The sequence below is a fragment of the Pseudorca crassidens genome, chromosome 6 (genome assembly GCF_039906515.1).
Source record: "Pseudorca crassidens isolate mPseCra1 chromosome 6, mPseCra1.hap1, whole genome shotgun sequence".
Classification (NCBI taxonomy): Eukaryota; Metazoa; Chordata; class Mammalia; order Artiodactyla; family Delphinidae; genus Pseudorca; species Pseudorca crassidens.
In genome coordinates this window covers 54,692,342-54,706,365 of record NC_090301.1, presented here as the reverse complement: position 1 = coordinate 54,706,365, position 14,024 = coordinate 54,692,342, and the positions used below count along the sequence as shown (strand labels likewise).

The following is a 14,024-nucleotide window of genomic DNA, read 5'->3' as shown; positions in this document are numbered from 1 at the left end:
CCTTCTCTAAACTTTATAGAACTTCTTGACAATATTTAACATTCATTGTCTTGTTATGTACTGATCTCCTCAACTGTATTGTGAGCTCTTTTAAACAGACTACGCACTCTTAATTCTTCAGAGACAAGCCTTGCCCCTTCAATATTTTAATGTATCCTAGAGGTTATTTTTAAAGACCTGCAACAATATTAGTTTTGTCTTTTTATTACAGATTTTACATTCCAGGTTTATTTGTCCTCTCCCTTCTTCCTTCCTCATAGATAAGTAAAACAAAGAGCATCTGTCAAGTGCATAGTAGTAATTGGCAGCCCTTCCGGTCACTAAATTATGTAGCCCGACACGTGAAGGAGGGAGGGGAGATGGGAAATGAAGTGATTCGGTGCCCCTGTGATTTCACTGTTTTTTCACCAAGGAGAGGTCAAGGTCCCACTTAGTATTTAACAAGTTGGAAGACTTTAGTAATTGCTCCATTCACACTTTATTCAAGTCTGGTATTAGATGTTAGAATATCTAACAAAATTGGCTGTGTGTGGTGTGTGTGTGTGTGTGTGATCAACTATGACTCTTAAACTGCAAGGTATATACTCCCTACAATTTTCAAAGAGGAAATAGGTTGATTAGACATCTAGGACTTTTGCATGAACCAGCATTTCCCAAAGTATGTGCCAAGGAACGCTTGTCCCTTGAGATGCTGCCTGAAAAGAGGGTCTGCTGTCAAGTAGGTTGGAGAAATGCTGAACACAATCTTTTTTTGCAATTTTTTAAATTAATAACTTAAGGACACCGATAAATCCTGCAGTCAGAACTTGATTTAACTGAGCACTTCTTGAATTTGATAGATCATGGAACTTTTTTATTTCCCTAAGGTTTGGTTCTTGAAAATCCAGATTCTTCTTTCTATTTCAAAATGGGAAGGTAAAGGAACACGGGGCCCAGATTCCAAATGGCAACTAGACTGGGCTCAGGAGCAGCTTCCCCTTTAGATGGGGCATTTACTTTCTCATCAGCCACAGTCTCTACTTCTCCTTATTGTATTTCAATACTTCATGCTTCCTGCCTGGCCCTTGAAAGCATTTGAATTGACAAACCCTGATCCGGGGTGTCAGGAAGTCAGCCACTTAAGTGACTTAAGTGACTCTTAAACTGCAAGGTATATACTCCCTACAATTTTCAAAGAGGAAATAGGTTGATTAGACATCTAGGACTTTTGCATAAACTAGGGGTGACTAGGGGTGATCTCCCCTTGAATGTTAAAAAGGCATCTCAAGCTTAACATATCCAGACTTCCCTGTGGTGCAGTGGTTAAGAATCCACCTGCCAGTGCAGGGGACATGGGTTCAATCCCTGGTCCAGGAAGATCCCACATGCCGCGGAGCAACTAAGCCCGTGCGCCACAACTACTGAAGCCCGCGCACTCTAGGGCCTGCGTGCCGCAACTACCGAGCTTGCGTGCTGCAACTAGAGCACATGCGCCTAGAGCCCATGCTCCACAACAAGAGACGCCACCGCAACGAGAAGCCCGCGCACCGCGACGAAGAGTAGCCCCCCGCTCACTGCAACTAGAGAAAGTCCGTGCGCAGCAATGAAGACCCAGCATGGCCAAAAATAAAAACAAACAAACAGCAACAACAACAACAAAACTTTAACTGTCCAAAACGGAACTCTTAATCTCACTCTCAAATCTACTCCTTCCCAGTCCCCCTTACCTCAGTAAACAGCAACTCTGTCCTTTCATTTGGTAAAGGCCAAAACCCTTACCAGGAGCCATCCTCGACTCCTCTCTTTTCCTCACACCCCACTTCCAGACCCTCAGCAAATCCTGTTGGTTCTGCCTTCAGGATGTGCTTGGAATCTGACCTCTGCTTCCCTCCTCCTCGCCCTCCACCCTGGTCTGAGCCACCTTATTTCTCACCCAAACTATGGCCATAGTCTTCTAACTGCTCTCTGTGCTTCTACCTTTGACCAACGTACAGGTCATTTTTTACAAAGTAGTTAGAGTGATCCCTTAAAAACCTAAGTCAGGTCAAGCCTCTCACCTGCTCCAAGGTCTCCAGTGGTTTCCCATCTCTCCTGAAATATTTGAATTGCTGACCTTTGTCTACAATGTTACTCATAATCTGGATCTGCATATAGCTCTCTGGTCCCATCTCCTACCACGTTCCACTTCAGTTAGTTCTCCCCAGCATTTTCCTTCGATGTGCCAAGCAGGGTGCCACCTCAGGGCCTTTGCATTTTTGGCCCCCCTCAGACCAGCTCGCTTTTCTTCCAAGTATCCCCATGTGTGCTCACACATTTGAATCATTCTCCAAATGTACCCTTTTTGGGTAGCCTTCTCCTGCTCTCCCCTGTGTATCCACATCACTCACTGTACACTTACCTGCTTTTATTTGTCTTCAGAGCATTAACCACCACCTGACACGTTACATATTTATCTGTTTTTATTTGTATCCTCTTCCTCTATTCCATATCACTGCCGTGTAAACTCCCTGGAAACAAGGGTTTTCTTTTGTTAATAATGTATCCCTAGCACCTCCTACAGTTCCTGGCATATGATGTGGCTCAGAATATATTTGAATGAACAAATGAATGAGGACTTGGCATGGAGAGGAAGATTGTGGACCAGGTTCCAGAGGCCTTGGTAGCTGTGAAGGAATAATCATGCAGTTGGGAGATGATTAGTAGGACAGAAAGTAGTATAGTTGGGAATTCTGAGTCTCTCAAGAATGGTGGATTTTGAGAGTAGAAGAGGGGATGGTCCAGAGGTGGCAGAAGGTACCAGGAGAGCACAGACCCTCCTGCTTGCTGCTGACAGTGATTGTGTGGTAGAATAAATGGCTTGAGGCTTATGAAGGCAGTGATATCAAACAGAAGCAAAGCATTGGGAGCATTCTGCACAGATGTTAAAAATATTGGTGGGGTGGGAGATAACTCTATTTTAAAACAAGAGTTGTTTCCAGTCTCTCATAGTACTTATTTTACAGTAATGTTATGTAATTGGCTAAGTTTATGGCTGGCTGACTGGATTTTGTTTGTTTGTTTGTTTTGATAATTACCCTTATGATTACATATTTTAGAGAATTTTTACAATATACAAGACTGGGACCACCCTGTAGAGACAGTTTCAGTAGTTTGGGATCAGCCAAGGATCTACATTTTTTAAAGTAAGGCCCCTGCTTAGAACCAGTGATTATTTTTATTTGTGTCACTATCAAGTCATTTCAGAAAATCAGATACTATTCCTCTAAGAACTTGGGATTTGGAACACATAATTACCAGGTGATAGTATCCATTACTAGAGTGAATTGTTATAGCTCTACCGGGTTAGACATTGTAAATGCTCAAGTGACTCAATCTTTTTGTTTAATGAAAAATCAAAGAAAAAAAATACCAGCTATTCCTTATAATGATTTAAAGTTTACAGGAGCTCAGAGATCATAAAATAAAGAACTTTTTAAGGGAAAAAATATTATTAATCAGTCATAAGAAGCTGGTAGTTAATCTTCTTGCCAGTTGTTAATAAAATATATATTCAGTATTATGGTCAATCATTCCAACCTAATAGAAGATATCAATTACATGGGTATCTAAAAATGTTTCCTATACATAATCAACAGTAATTAACAAAACCAACCTTGGCTCATTCAGTTAATGTCCTGACTGGTAACATGTGAAGGCTGGTAACATGTGAAGGCTGTCCCAAGCGGTGATTCAGTGAGACTCATGTAACCATGGGCTGGTTTACCACCATATAACCACCCAGTTCTGATATCAGCAGCATCTGCTATTTTTGCAGTGTTCATTATTAGTGAAGAAGGTATCTAGAAAACCAGAAAGTAAAAATGTTCCTCATCAGTGACTATACTTTATGTACAGGGTTTTCATAACAAGTTTTCTTCTTGGGCAAACAGACAAACAGATATAAAAATATCCCCAGCATATGTGTGAACTGACTTGGAATATTTTTCTTCCAGTTGAACCTCTGAAGCATCTTCTTCAAATAGCTTTGCTAAATGAAATAACCAAATTAACTGCTTTGAAATACAGTATCTTTATTTTCTGAATATGAAACCTATTTCCATCTTTGGGTTGTGAAAAATATAATGATCCTCAAACAAAAATTCTCTCATTTCCGGAGAGAAGAATTCAAGCATTCTTGATTTATACCTAACCTCCAAATTAAATCATCTTCAGTCTTATCAGTGAAGAGGAATATGATTTGAAATCTGCCAGTATCTAAATAGAAAAATCGTAGAATTCAGTGGATCCAGGGATTTGCCGGGTGACCCTGGGACCTAGCTCTAAGTTCAGGGAGAAATACTAACCTAACATGAAAATGTGCAGTGTCCTCACCATAGTGATGCTGGTAAATAAAGCCCGTGGTGCTAGGTATGTTTAAATTCCTGACTTGCTTCCAATTTAGGCTTTTGGGGATTCCACTCATCCCAAGGAACCTAACTTTTAGGACTGATGACCAGTGTCGATAGGAAAATAATATCCGCTTGCAGAAACTCACACTATGACCAACTTTTGTGACTTAGGTACATTTTGTAAATTGGGTGTTCTGAAAAGCCTAAATATTAGGAAAAGTTCATGAATAATAGAGCAACACCAGCAACAGCTGACATCTCATGAGTTCTCACTGTGGAAGGTTGAGCTACCATCACCTTTTTCAGAAAACTAAACTGGCATAAAGTGGTGAAATATCTTGGCCACAGCTAATGAACAGCTAAGACAGGGTTTGCTCCCTGGAAGCCTGATTCTGGACCCCTTTTCTTGACCACTTCACTCTTTGCTCTGTGGTAGGGCTTGACAAGCTGGAATGTCTAGGGGAAAGGCCTTCTGTACTTGTCTAAGTGAACTTCGTAAGGCAGCATTTGTCAGTTATTTTTGAGTTACGCATTTCCTCCTCATTTTTTTTTTCACTCAGCAATAACAGTGATTTTTCACATCCTCATTGGCCTGGGAAGCAATAGACCAGAAGGTACATAGACGAAAATGTTAATAATTATTGTGAAGTACTGGTATCAAAGGTGAATTTTATGTTCTTTGTGCATTCCTGAATTTTACATTTTCTGTACTTTCACTACATGTATTGCTTTTGGAATGAGAAATTCTGATCATTTATTTGTTTACTGAAAACTGCAATTAACCTTTTCCATGAAACAAAATGAGCAGCCCCACAGATTTCTTGCTCTCCCCACCATTTGGATATTGCTGCCCCTTCTGCTTGGTGTTTACAGTATGTGTTCAGTCCATGTCAAATGTGCTGCAATTGAGACCACTGGAAGGAAATTTGCCACCTGGCACTCACGCTCATTACCCACAAGTGATTTAGAACTCAACATTATCTGAGAAAGAATCTGTTCACTGCTTGCCCTGGTATGTTTGCCAGAACACTTTGGCTCTCTTGGCCTGCCTTAGTTTCTCACTTAAGAAGTTATCTTGGGCTTCCCTGGTGGCACAGTGGTTGAGAGTCCGCCTGCCGATGCAGGGGACACGGGTTCGTGCCCCGGTCCGGGAAGATCCCACATGCCGCGGAGCGGCTGGGCCCGTGAGCCATGGCCGCTGAGCCTGCGCGTCCGGAGCCTGTGCTCCGCAATGGGAGAGGCCACAGCAGTGAGAGGCCCGCGTACCGCAAAAAAAAAAAAAAAAAAAAAAAAAAGAAGTTATCTTATTACCTTGAGCTGGCTGGTTTGGGTCAGCATGTTTATAGCAGCAAGGTTGTGAACCCCAGAGGGTCTCATTCGTAGGTTGTTGACGAGGTCTGGGAATCTGTTGTTTATAGAAGCTTCCGCAGGAGACTGTTATTCACCCAGGTTTGGACATCATTGCTCTTACAGAGTACATTTTCAGGTGTTTCATTAGGACTATAAAAACATCATCCCAAAGGACCATAAGTTTACAAAACTGCTTGCTTGCTTTATTTATTTATTTATTTATTTATTTATTTATTTATTTATTTATTTATTTGCAGTACGCGGGCCTCTCACTGTTGTGGCCTCTCCCGTTGCGGAGCACAGGCTCCAGACGCGCAGGCTCAGCGGCCATGGCTCACGGGCCCAGCCGCTCCGCGGCACGTGGGATCTTCCTGGACCAGGGCACGAACCCATGTCCCCTGCATCGGCAGGCGGACTCCCAACCACTGTGCCACCAGGGAAGCCCGAGAGTTATTATTAATGCAATTCTGCCGTCTTTCAGTGAGAGTAAGATAACTGTTACTATAGAGAAAGTAGTAGAATTACTACTTCTTCAGTCATGGCCTTCTGGCTTCGGTGATTTTAATATTTTATGCTATTCCAAAAATAATAAAAGTAATTCCTTGAAGGACATTATTAAGAAGGCAGCAGGCAAGTCCGTGCACCACTTTTGCTGTAGACATTCAGAGGGATGCAGAATGTGCATTGCCATCCGCTGCTGTTGCTTTCCCACTGGCAGGTATGTAGGGCATCTGTCTCTACTCACTTTGTCAGCTTTCTCTGTAAATTCCGATGCTCTGGTCATGACGTGGTGCTAACTATGGTTGCTAGATTGACCAAGTAACATAATGGCCATGTCAGGTACGGATTCTTTGCTTTCAAAAGGGTACTCAGGTGTGGTACACCTGCAGGGTGTTTGAACACATCTTTCTGTGGAAATAAGAATGCACAGTATTCCTGAACATTTATTCTTACAGCATTTATAACTGAGCTGTTAGCTACCATTTATGGAATGCCTGCTGTGTGCCAGCATGTAGGCAGCACTGTCCATACACTGGGTGCCAACTCAGTGACTTGCAATGTTTTCCAAGCTAGACATTAACATCCCCATTTTACAGATGGAAAACATGGAGGCTGAGAAAGGTTCATGATCTGCCCAAGGCACATGGTAAATAGCAGCATGGGGGTTGGTATGCTTGTCTGTGTGACTGCAAAACTCATGTTGTTTTCTCTGCGTCAGACACTGCATTCCTGAAGTAAAAGCTAGCTGGCTTGCTCTTAGTTTTTGAAACTTGGAAACAAACCTCAAGGTTGTACCATATTTAAGAGTGCTGTAGCCTTTTTTGTTTGTTTGTTTTACTCATTTCTGCCCCTCTGTTTCCATGAAAGGTTGTGGTAGATGTGTTCAGTTAGTCTTGAGGTTAAACACTACTTGAAATTGCTGTGATTTTTTGTCGTCTAACATTAGCTTTAACTTTAGTAGAGGGCAGTATTTAAAAGCTTGGAGTCCAGAGGAGAATCTTGATTTCCATTCCAACTCCAATACTTATTGACTCTGTGTCATTAACCTTACTGTGCCTCTCTCTGTTCAGTCAGCCATAAAATAAATTTAATAGTAATTAGTTAAAGGCTTTTTATGAAGACAGAATGAAATAATCCATGGAAAGCATAGAGACAGGGATATAGGAAGCACTAAATATTAACTCTCACCACTGTCATCATCATCAACACTATAAAGGTTACTAGTATCACTGAAATAGTGTTGCTATGTCAGAATTAGGTAGAACTAGAAGAGAGACAAGCCTAACAGCCAGAAGCTTGAATAAGAAAATACTTTAGAAGTTTATAAATCATTTTGGATATTTTTCTTTGAAAACATTTTATGTAATTCATGAATAGAAAAATAGCTTAGATAAAATAATGAGACGAACAATTTCAATGGAGTTAACATTCAGAGAGTAATGGTCCAGTTCTCCTTATTACGTCTTAAATTTGTACGAAAAGTGAGACTGTACAGAGGTTGGTAGCCACAACCTAAAATATTTCCAGCAGTTCTCTTACATCTTTAAAATGAAATTAAAGTAAACGACAGGCTGGACAAACCAAGAGACTCATTCAGCAGTTCTGTGGACTTTCATTTTGAGAGTCACGTTTCTCTCTGCGGGAGTCGCAACTAAACCGTTCAGCTATTGTTAAATGCCTCATTGTCTGTTTACCCACATCTTTGACACCAGGTAAACCAGACTTTAGTCATGTTGGCAGATTTCCGCTTGCTGCCGAGGAGGTATTGAGATCAGTGGATGCTACCTGGGGAACAAACTTTTACCAAATTAAAGAGCTGCAGTGAAGTATGTGTGCTAGACTCCTGGTTTTAAGCTAAGTGTGCATCAGTTCTCTCTGAGCAGGGGGAACAAAGGATGGGTGAGTACTTCCACCTTCTCTATGTGTTCTTAGGTCCTTAAAAAACTGATCTGGAATGAACCTAAGTTCATCAGTTGTCACAAATGGTACCACTCTGGTCGGAGGTGTTGATAATGGCGGAGAGCTATGCATGCGTGGGGGCAAAGGGTATATGGAACATCTCTGTACCTTCTCTTAGTTTTGTTGTGGAGTTAAAACTGCTCAAGGGAAAAAAAAAAGTCTTAAAGAAAAAACACTGACCTGGAAATTAAGTTGTAACTTTAGTATTTGAAAGAAAACTTGATTTTAAAAGAATAATTAACAGGTTTATGTAACCCTTTAGTTAACCTGCTTATATAATATGTATAACACCTTGAAGGTACGTGACATGTGTTTCCAAGTCACCATGAAAGAATATGAAAATAGCCAGCTTGTGAACAAAAGTCCAAAGAAGTACAGCACAAATTTTGATATTAAAGGAAATGTTATGAAGATTTAATTTGTAACTGAAGATGTTGCCACATTATATTTTTTTGTGTTCTCCATTGACCAGTCACAGCTTCAAATCTAATAAACAAGAGCTCTGTGATTAATTCACCAGATGTTCCTATTTTAAAAGTCCTTATTTTAAAATGTTTTCAAAAGTTCTATTCTATTGGAGCTGTGATTTTGATATTTCCAAGATGAAGCTAGAAGGCAGTTTTATACCTGATCTTGTGTTAATGATTGCTGAGGGACTGTTCTCTACAAATTAATCAGAGAGCACTGAAAAATTCTAGAAATTGACTGGCTATGGTATGCAGGGCCTTGTGCTAGGGGTAAAGGGAGTGGGATACCAAGGTGAAGATGGGCTGGTTCTTACTTTCATGGAGCATCCAGTTGAACTAGAATCCAAGACTGAGTATGACAGATTTGGAAACTGTCTTCTTCATAGCTGCAATTTTAAAAAGTAGCATTCAAGTACTTGTATATTTCATTAAAAATAATGAGTGGTTGTGTATGTAATTACAAAACTTCAGGGATATACTTTTGGCTGTTATTTAAAAACCATGAGTTTGAAGCCAATTCTTAAGGTAGTGGATTAATTTTTTATTATTGGCTAGATGATACGTTCGAATAATATACAAATATACAATATACTGCACAAGTTTGTGTAAGAGCTTTTGGCTTCTTATCATTATGAAAATTAAATGAAATAGCTTATTTTTTGAAGCTAGTTACATTTATAATAATAGGTATCAGCTGGTAGTTTTATAAATCATGCTTTACTTTTTCAGTTATATATATATATATATATTTGTGGTAATAAAAATATTCATGTACTTACTGTATCTTAGGAAACATTTTTATAATTCTCTGTTCCTTGGAAAATCAACAAAATTTGGGGTTTGGATTGTTCATTCAGTTTACGTGTGTACTATATTATAAATGTTTGAAATGAATGAACCTCTTACTTTTCTTTCCTAATATGAACTTTTGTAAAATCGGGTGGAGAAAAGACTAATGTTGTGTTTCTTGTGACAGGTACTGCAGTAGGTATTTTACAGATGCTGTCCTGGTTTGTTTGGTCACTAACCCTTCTGACCCACAAAATCCCAGCAACATTTTAAGTATCCCCAGGTCTCTATATAGAGACAAAACTCATTTTTTATCACACTTTAAATACCCTAAATTGATTTCTGTTTCTGTGGCTTGATTTGTAAATTAGGCGATTTACTTTCTTTCACCTGGCTAAGTTCCTGAGTTAATCCTTTATTTCTTGCCTGCATAGTTGCTAAGGTCAAGTTTCTTTCCAAGTTTTGCATTTCTTACCATGTTTATTTGTTGGGGGGAGGGGGAAGCCGGAGGCAATGTTATGTGTACTTTATTGCCTAGCCATCTGCAAGTGTGAAGATAGAGAAGGATCCTTATGTTATGTACCCTCTGAAAAACTCCACTATACATTAGTGAGAGAATGAGAGTAAAAAAGGCAGATAACGTCTTGGTATTGTTATAAAAACAATTTTCACCTTGCACATGCCCTGAAAGGGCCCTGGGGACCTCCAGGGTTCATGGACAACCTTTTGAGAAGCACTGCTGCAGAAGCTAGAGGGGTGGGGAGAGTAACAGTGGGGTGGGAACTTTGACTTCTTTTATATATTTCTATGCTGTTCTTGAATTTTTTATAATGAGCATATATTACTTTTGTCATTTTTAAACACAAAAAAGAAAGTGAAGGGGTGTGAGGGGAGATGATTACATCCTAGAAAGTAATACAATTTTTGCTTCAACAACAATTCTCATTTTAGTTCCTAATTATATGATCTCAGAATAAATCTAAATTTCATATTCAGCTGCTATGTTTTAAATAGGATCCCATACAGAATATTAACATGAACAAGTAAATAATGCAAGTCCCAGGTCATTTGTTCCCATTGTCTTTTTTTTTTTTATTGGAGTATAATTGCTTTACAATGTTGTGTTAGGTTCTACTGTACAGCAAAGTGAATCAGCTATACGTATACATATATCCCGTCTTTTTTGGATTCCCTTCCCATTTAGGTCACCACAGAGCACTGAGTAGATTTCCCTGTGCTATACAGTAGATTCTTATTAGTTATCTATTTTATACATAGTATCGATAGTGTATATATGTCAATCCCAATCTCCCAATTCATCCCACCCCCTCCTTTCCCCCTTGGTATCCATACGTTTGTTCTCTATGTCTGTGTCTCTGTTTCTGCTTTGTAAATAAGATCATCTATACCAATTTTTTTAGATTCCACATAGATGTGTTAATATATGATATTTGTTTTTCTCTTTCTGACTTACTTCACTCTGTATGACAGTCTCGAGGTCCATCCCTATTTCTACAAATGACCCAATTTTGTTCCTTTTTATGGCTGAGTAATATTCCATTGTATATATGTACCACATCATTCAGAGTAATAATAGTAAAGATGATCCAAAATCTCAGAATGGAGAAAATACAAGAAACATTTAACAAGAACCTAGAAGAACTAAAGAACAAACAGTGATGAACAACACAATAACTGAAATTAAAAATACACTAGAAGGAATCAGTAGCAGAATAACTGAGGCAGAAGAACGGATAAGTGAGCTGGAAGATAGAATGGTGGAAATAACTGCCGCAGAGCAGAATAAAGAAAAAAGAATGAAAAGAGTTGAGGACAGGGGACTTCCCTGGTGGTCCAGTGGTTAAGAATCCACCTTCCAGTGCAGGGGACTAGGGTTCAGTCCCTGGTCAGGGAACTAAGATCCCACATGCCACGGGGCAGCTAAGCCTGTGCACCACAACTGCTGAGCCCAGAGCCACAATGAAGGATCCCACATGCCGCAACAAAGTTCCCGTGTGCCTCAACTAGGACCCAACAGAGCTAAATAAATACATAAAATAAATATTTTTAAAAAGAAAAGAATTGAGGACAGTCTCAGAGACCTCTTGAGACAACATTAAATGCACCAACATTCAAATGATAGGGGTCCCGTTGTCTGTTAAAGATCTGAACACACACTCCCTGTTTTTCTCTCTGTAGTATGCCTTTGCTTCTGACTCTCCCACAAAAGGCGCTGGCGCTGAGTATGTCGATGCTCAGTCCCTTGTATCATTTTTCCCTGTTAATTCAAGTGAACCTGGGAATGGAAAGAGCAGAGTCCCATTTAATGCTTAAATCGTCCTTGGACACTTCAGCTGTCAGATTAGGAATTCTCGCTTTCCCTGCCCAACTTTGTATTTGGCCCCAAAATATCTGTTCTTATTTCTTCTGCTTCCTCACAAGTTGGAGAAATAGGAGCAATTCCTAAATCTTTCACTTCAGTTATCCTCTTTCTAATAAATGACTTAAAAAAGCATTCAGGTAGGATTTTAAAAATTTATGATCAGACTTCTTGTTTTCAAGGTAACAGAAATAACCAAAAGCTTGAAAACCTAAAGAAATAAGAATAATTTGGCTCAGGTCAAAGTGTAATTTTCTTTATGAAAAAAGCAAACATTAATCTGATAGTTTTCCAGTGAGATACTAAAAAGAGACCTTAATAAGTAATAAAATCCAACTTTGTCTATTGAAACAATGAAATGTTATAACTAGAGGAAAAATGTTACATTTTCAGCCTATATCTAAATATTAACTCCATTGAATTATTCCTTTAACGTCTTTCAGATTTATCCCTTCATATAAAGTGCTTAATTTTTTCCAAATATAAAGTAATGTATATTTTTTACACTAAAAAATTAGAAAAAAAATTAAGAAAAAATTAAAAATCATCTATAATCCCACCACCTCTATACAGCTACTGTTAACATTTTGAAATATATTTTGATTATATGTTTAACATCATCATATTCTACATACTCCTTATAGCCTGATTTTTTAGTTGACAGAACATCATGGCTATTTTTTCCATACCAATAAACAGAAATTCATGTTGTCACTTTGATTCACTGCATGTTATATCCTTATAAGTCTGTACTATTCTCATATGTATTAGATTTTTTTAAAATTTTTATTTATTTATTTTTGGCTGCGTTGGGTCTTCGTTGCTGCATGCGGGCTTTCTCTAGTTGCGGCGAGCGGGGGCTACTCTTCGTTGCGGTGCGTGGGCTTCTCACTGCGGTGACTTCTTTTGTTGCAGAGCATGGGCTCTAGGCGCACGGGCTTCAGTAGTTGTGGCACGCAGGCTCACTAGTTGTGGCTCACGGGCTCTAGAGTGCAGGCTCAGTAGTTGTGGCGCACGGGCTTAGTTGCTCCGTGGCCTGTGGGATCTTCTGGACCAGGGCTGGAACCCTTGTCCCCTGCCTTGGCAGGCAGATTCTTAACCACTGCGCCACCAGGGAAGCCCTAGATTTTTTTTTTACTATAATAAAATAATGCTTTAGTAAGCACGTCTGTTCCTATATCTTTCCATACCAGTCTGATCATTTCCTTAGGGTAAAGACTTAGCTGTGGGATTGCTGGGTCATTGCGGCAGGTACTTTTTTTCCCAAAGACTTTTTAATACAATTGCAAAATTCCTCTTTAGAAAGACTGTACCCAGTTTATAGTCCCTTTCCCCCAACGCTGATCTATTCTTGAATGTAATGGGTTTTTAAAAAATCATTATTATTTTGGTTTTCACTTCTTTGAAAATCTTTGTGGTTGAAGTTGAACATCTTTTCAAATGTTCTGCACAAGTTGCCTGTTCATGTGCTTTGCCTCTTTTCCTGTTGGAATGTCATCTCACTGATCTGTGAATGCTCTTTATAGTCTTTGAAAGACATCTACTGCTTATTATATGTGATGTATTGTTTTCTTCTCTGTGCATTTAAGAATTGTCATATTATTATAATTATAATAATTATAATATATAATTATCCTATAAGGATTATAAGAAACTCTAGAGACTGAATGGTATTAAGGCTCTGGGCTTTTTGATGTCGACCTTTCTCTTTGTCTCCTGCCATTGGAGAGATGAGCAAATATTTCTATGTAAGGCTAATTGTCGAAGTAGTAGGTGTGCCACCATTCTCTTAGTTATAAAAATGTTGAGACATAATCCATGTTGTTTTTTTTTTAATGTATGTGTTCTCTGACTCTTTCTCTAAGACTGAAACCAGCGTTGCAGCAGAAATTCACCAGCAAGTCCATAAGGGGAGAAAACAAAATCCTTATCCTCGCATTTTTCTTACAGTTGTTGCTACCTTTGGTCCCCTCAGGAACTTGCGGTTTTTAATATAGCTCACTGTTCTTACTGTGATCTGTGTGATCTCATCCCCATGTCCATCAACATGAGAAATGGGTCCTCTAACCCTAGGCTGTATTTCCATGTATTTTCAGAGTATCCACATACTGGAGAGGACTTCTTCCTCTAGCACTGAACCTTCTGTAAGTCGGCAACTGCTGGAACCGGTCCCCCTCTCCAAGGTCAGTGACAGAATGTGTTGCTTTCTCA

General features: G+C 39.3%; 1 protein-coding gene across 12 annotated transcripts in view; it reads left to right on the top strand.

The window, feature by feature from the left end:
* Positions 1–14,024, top strand: part of OSBPL6 (oxysterol binding protein like 6) — a 207,072-nt gene that overhangs the window by 128,319 nt on the left and 64,729 nt on the right. For 11 of the 12 annotated variants that reach the window (XM_067741421.1, XM_067741425.1, XM_067741423.1 and 8 more), the window contains exon 3: positions 13,910–13,996. The exons of the other annotated variant lie outside the window; for it this stretch is intronic. In XM_067741421.1, coding sequence (XP_067597522.1) covers positions 13,910–13,996 — 87 coding nt within the window. The remainder of the gene's footprint in view (positions 1–13,909; positions 13,997–14,024) is intronic. 12 annotated transcript variants of the gene reach the window in all.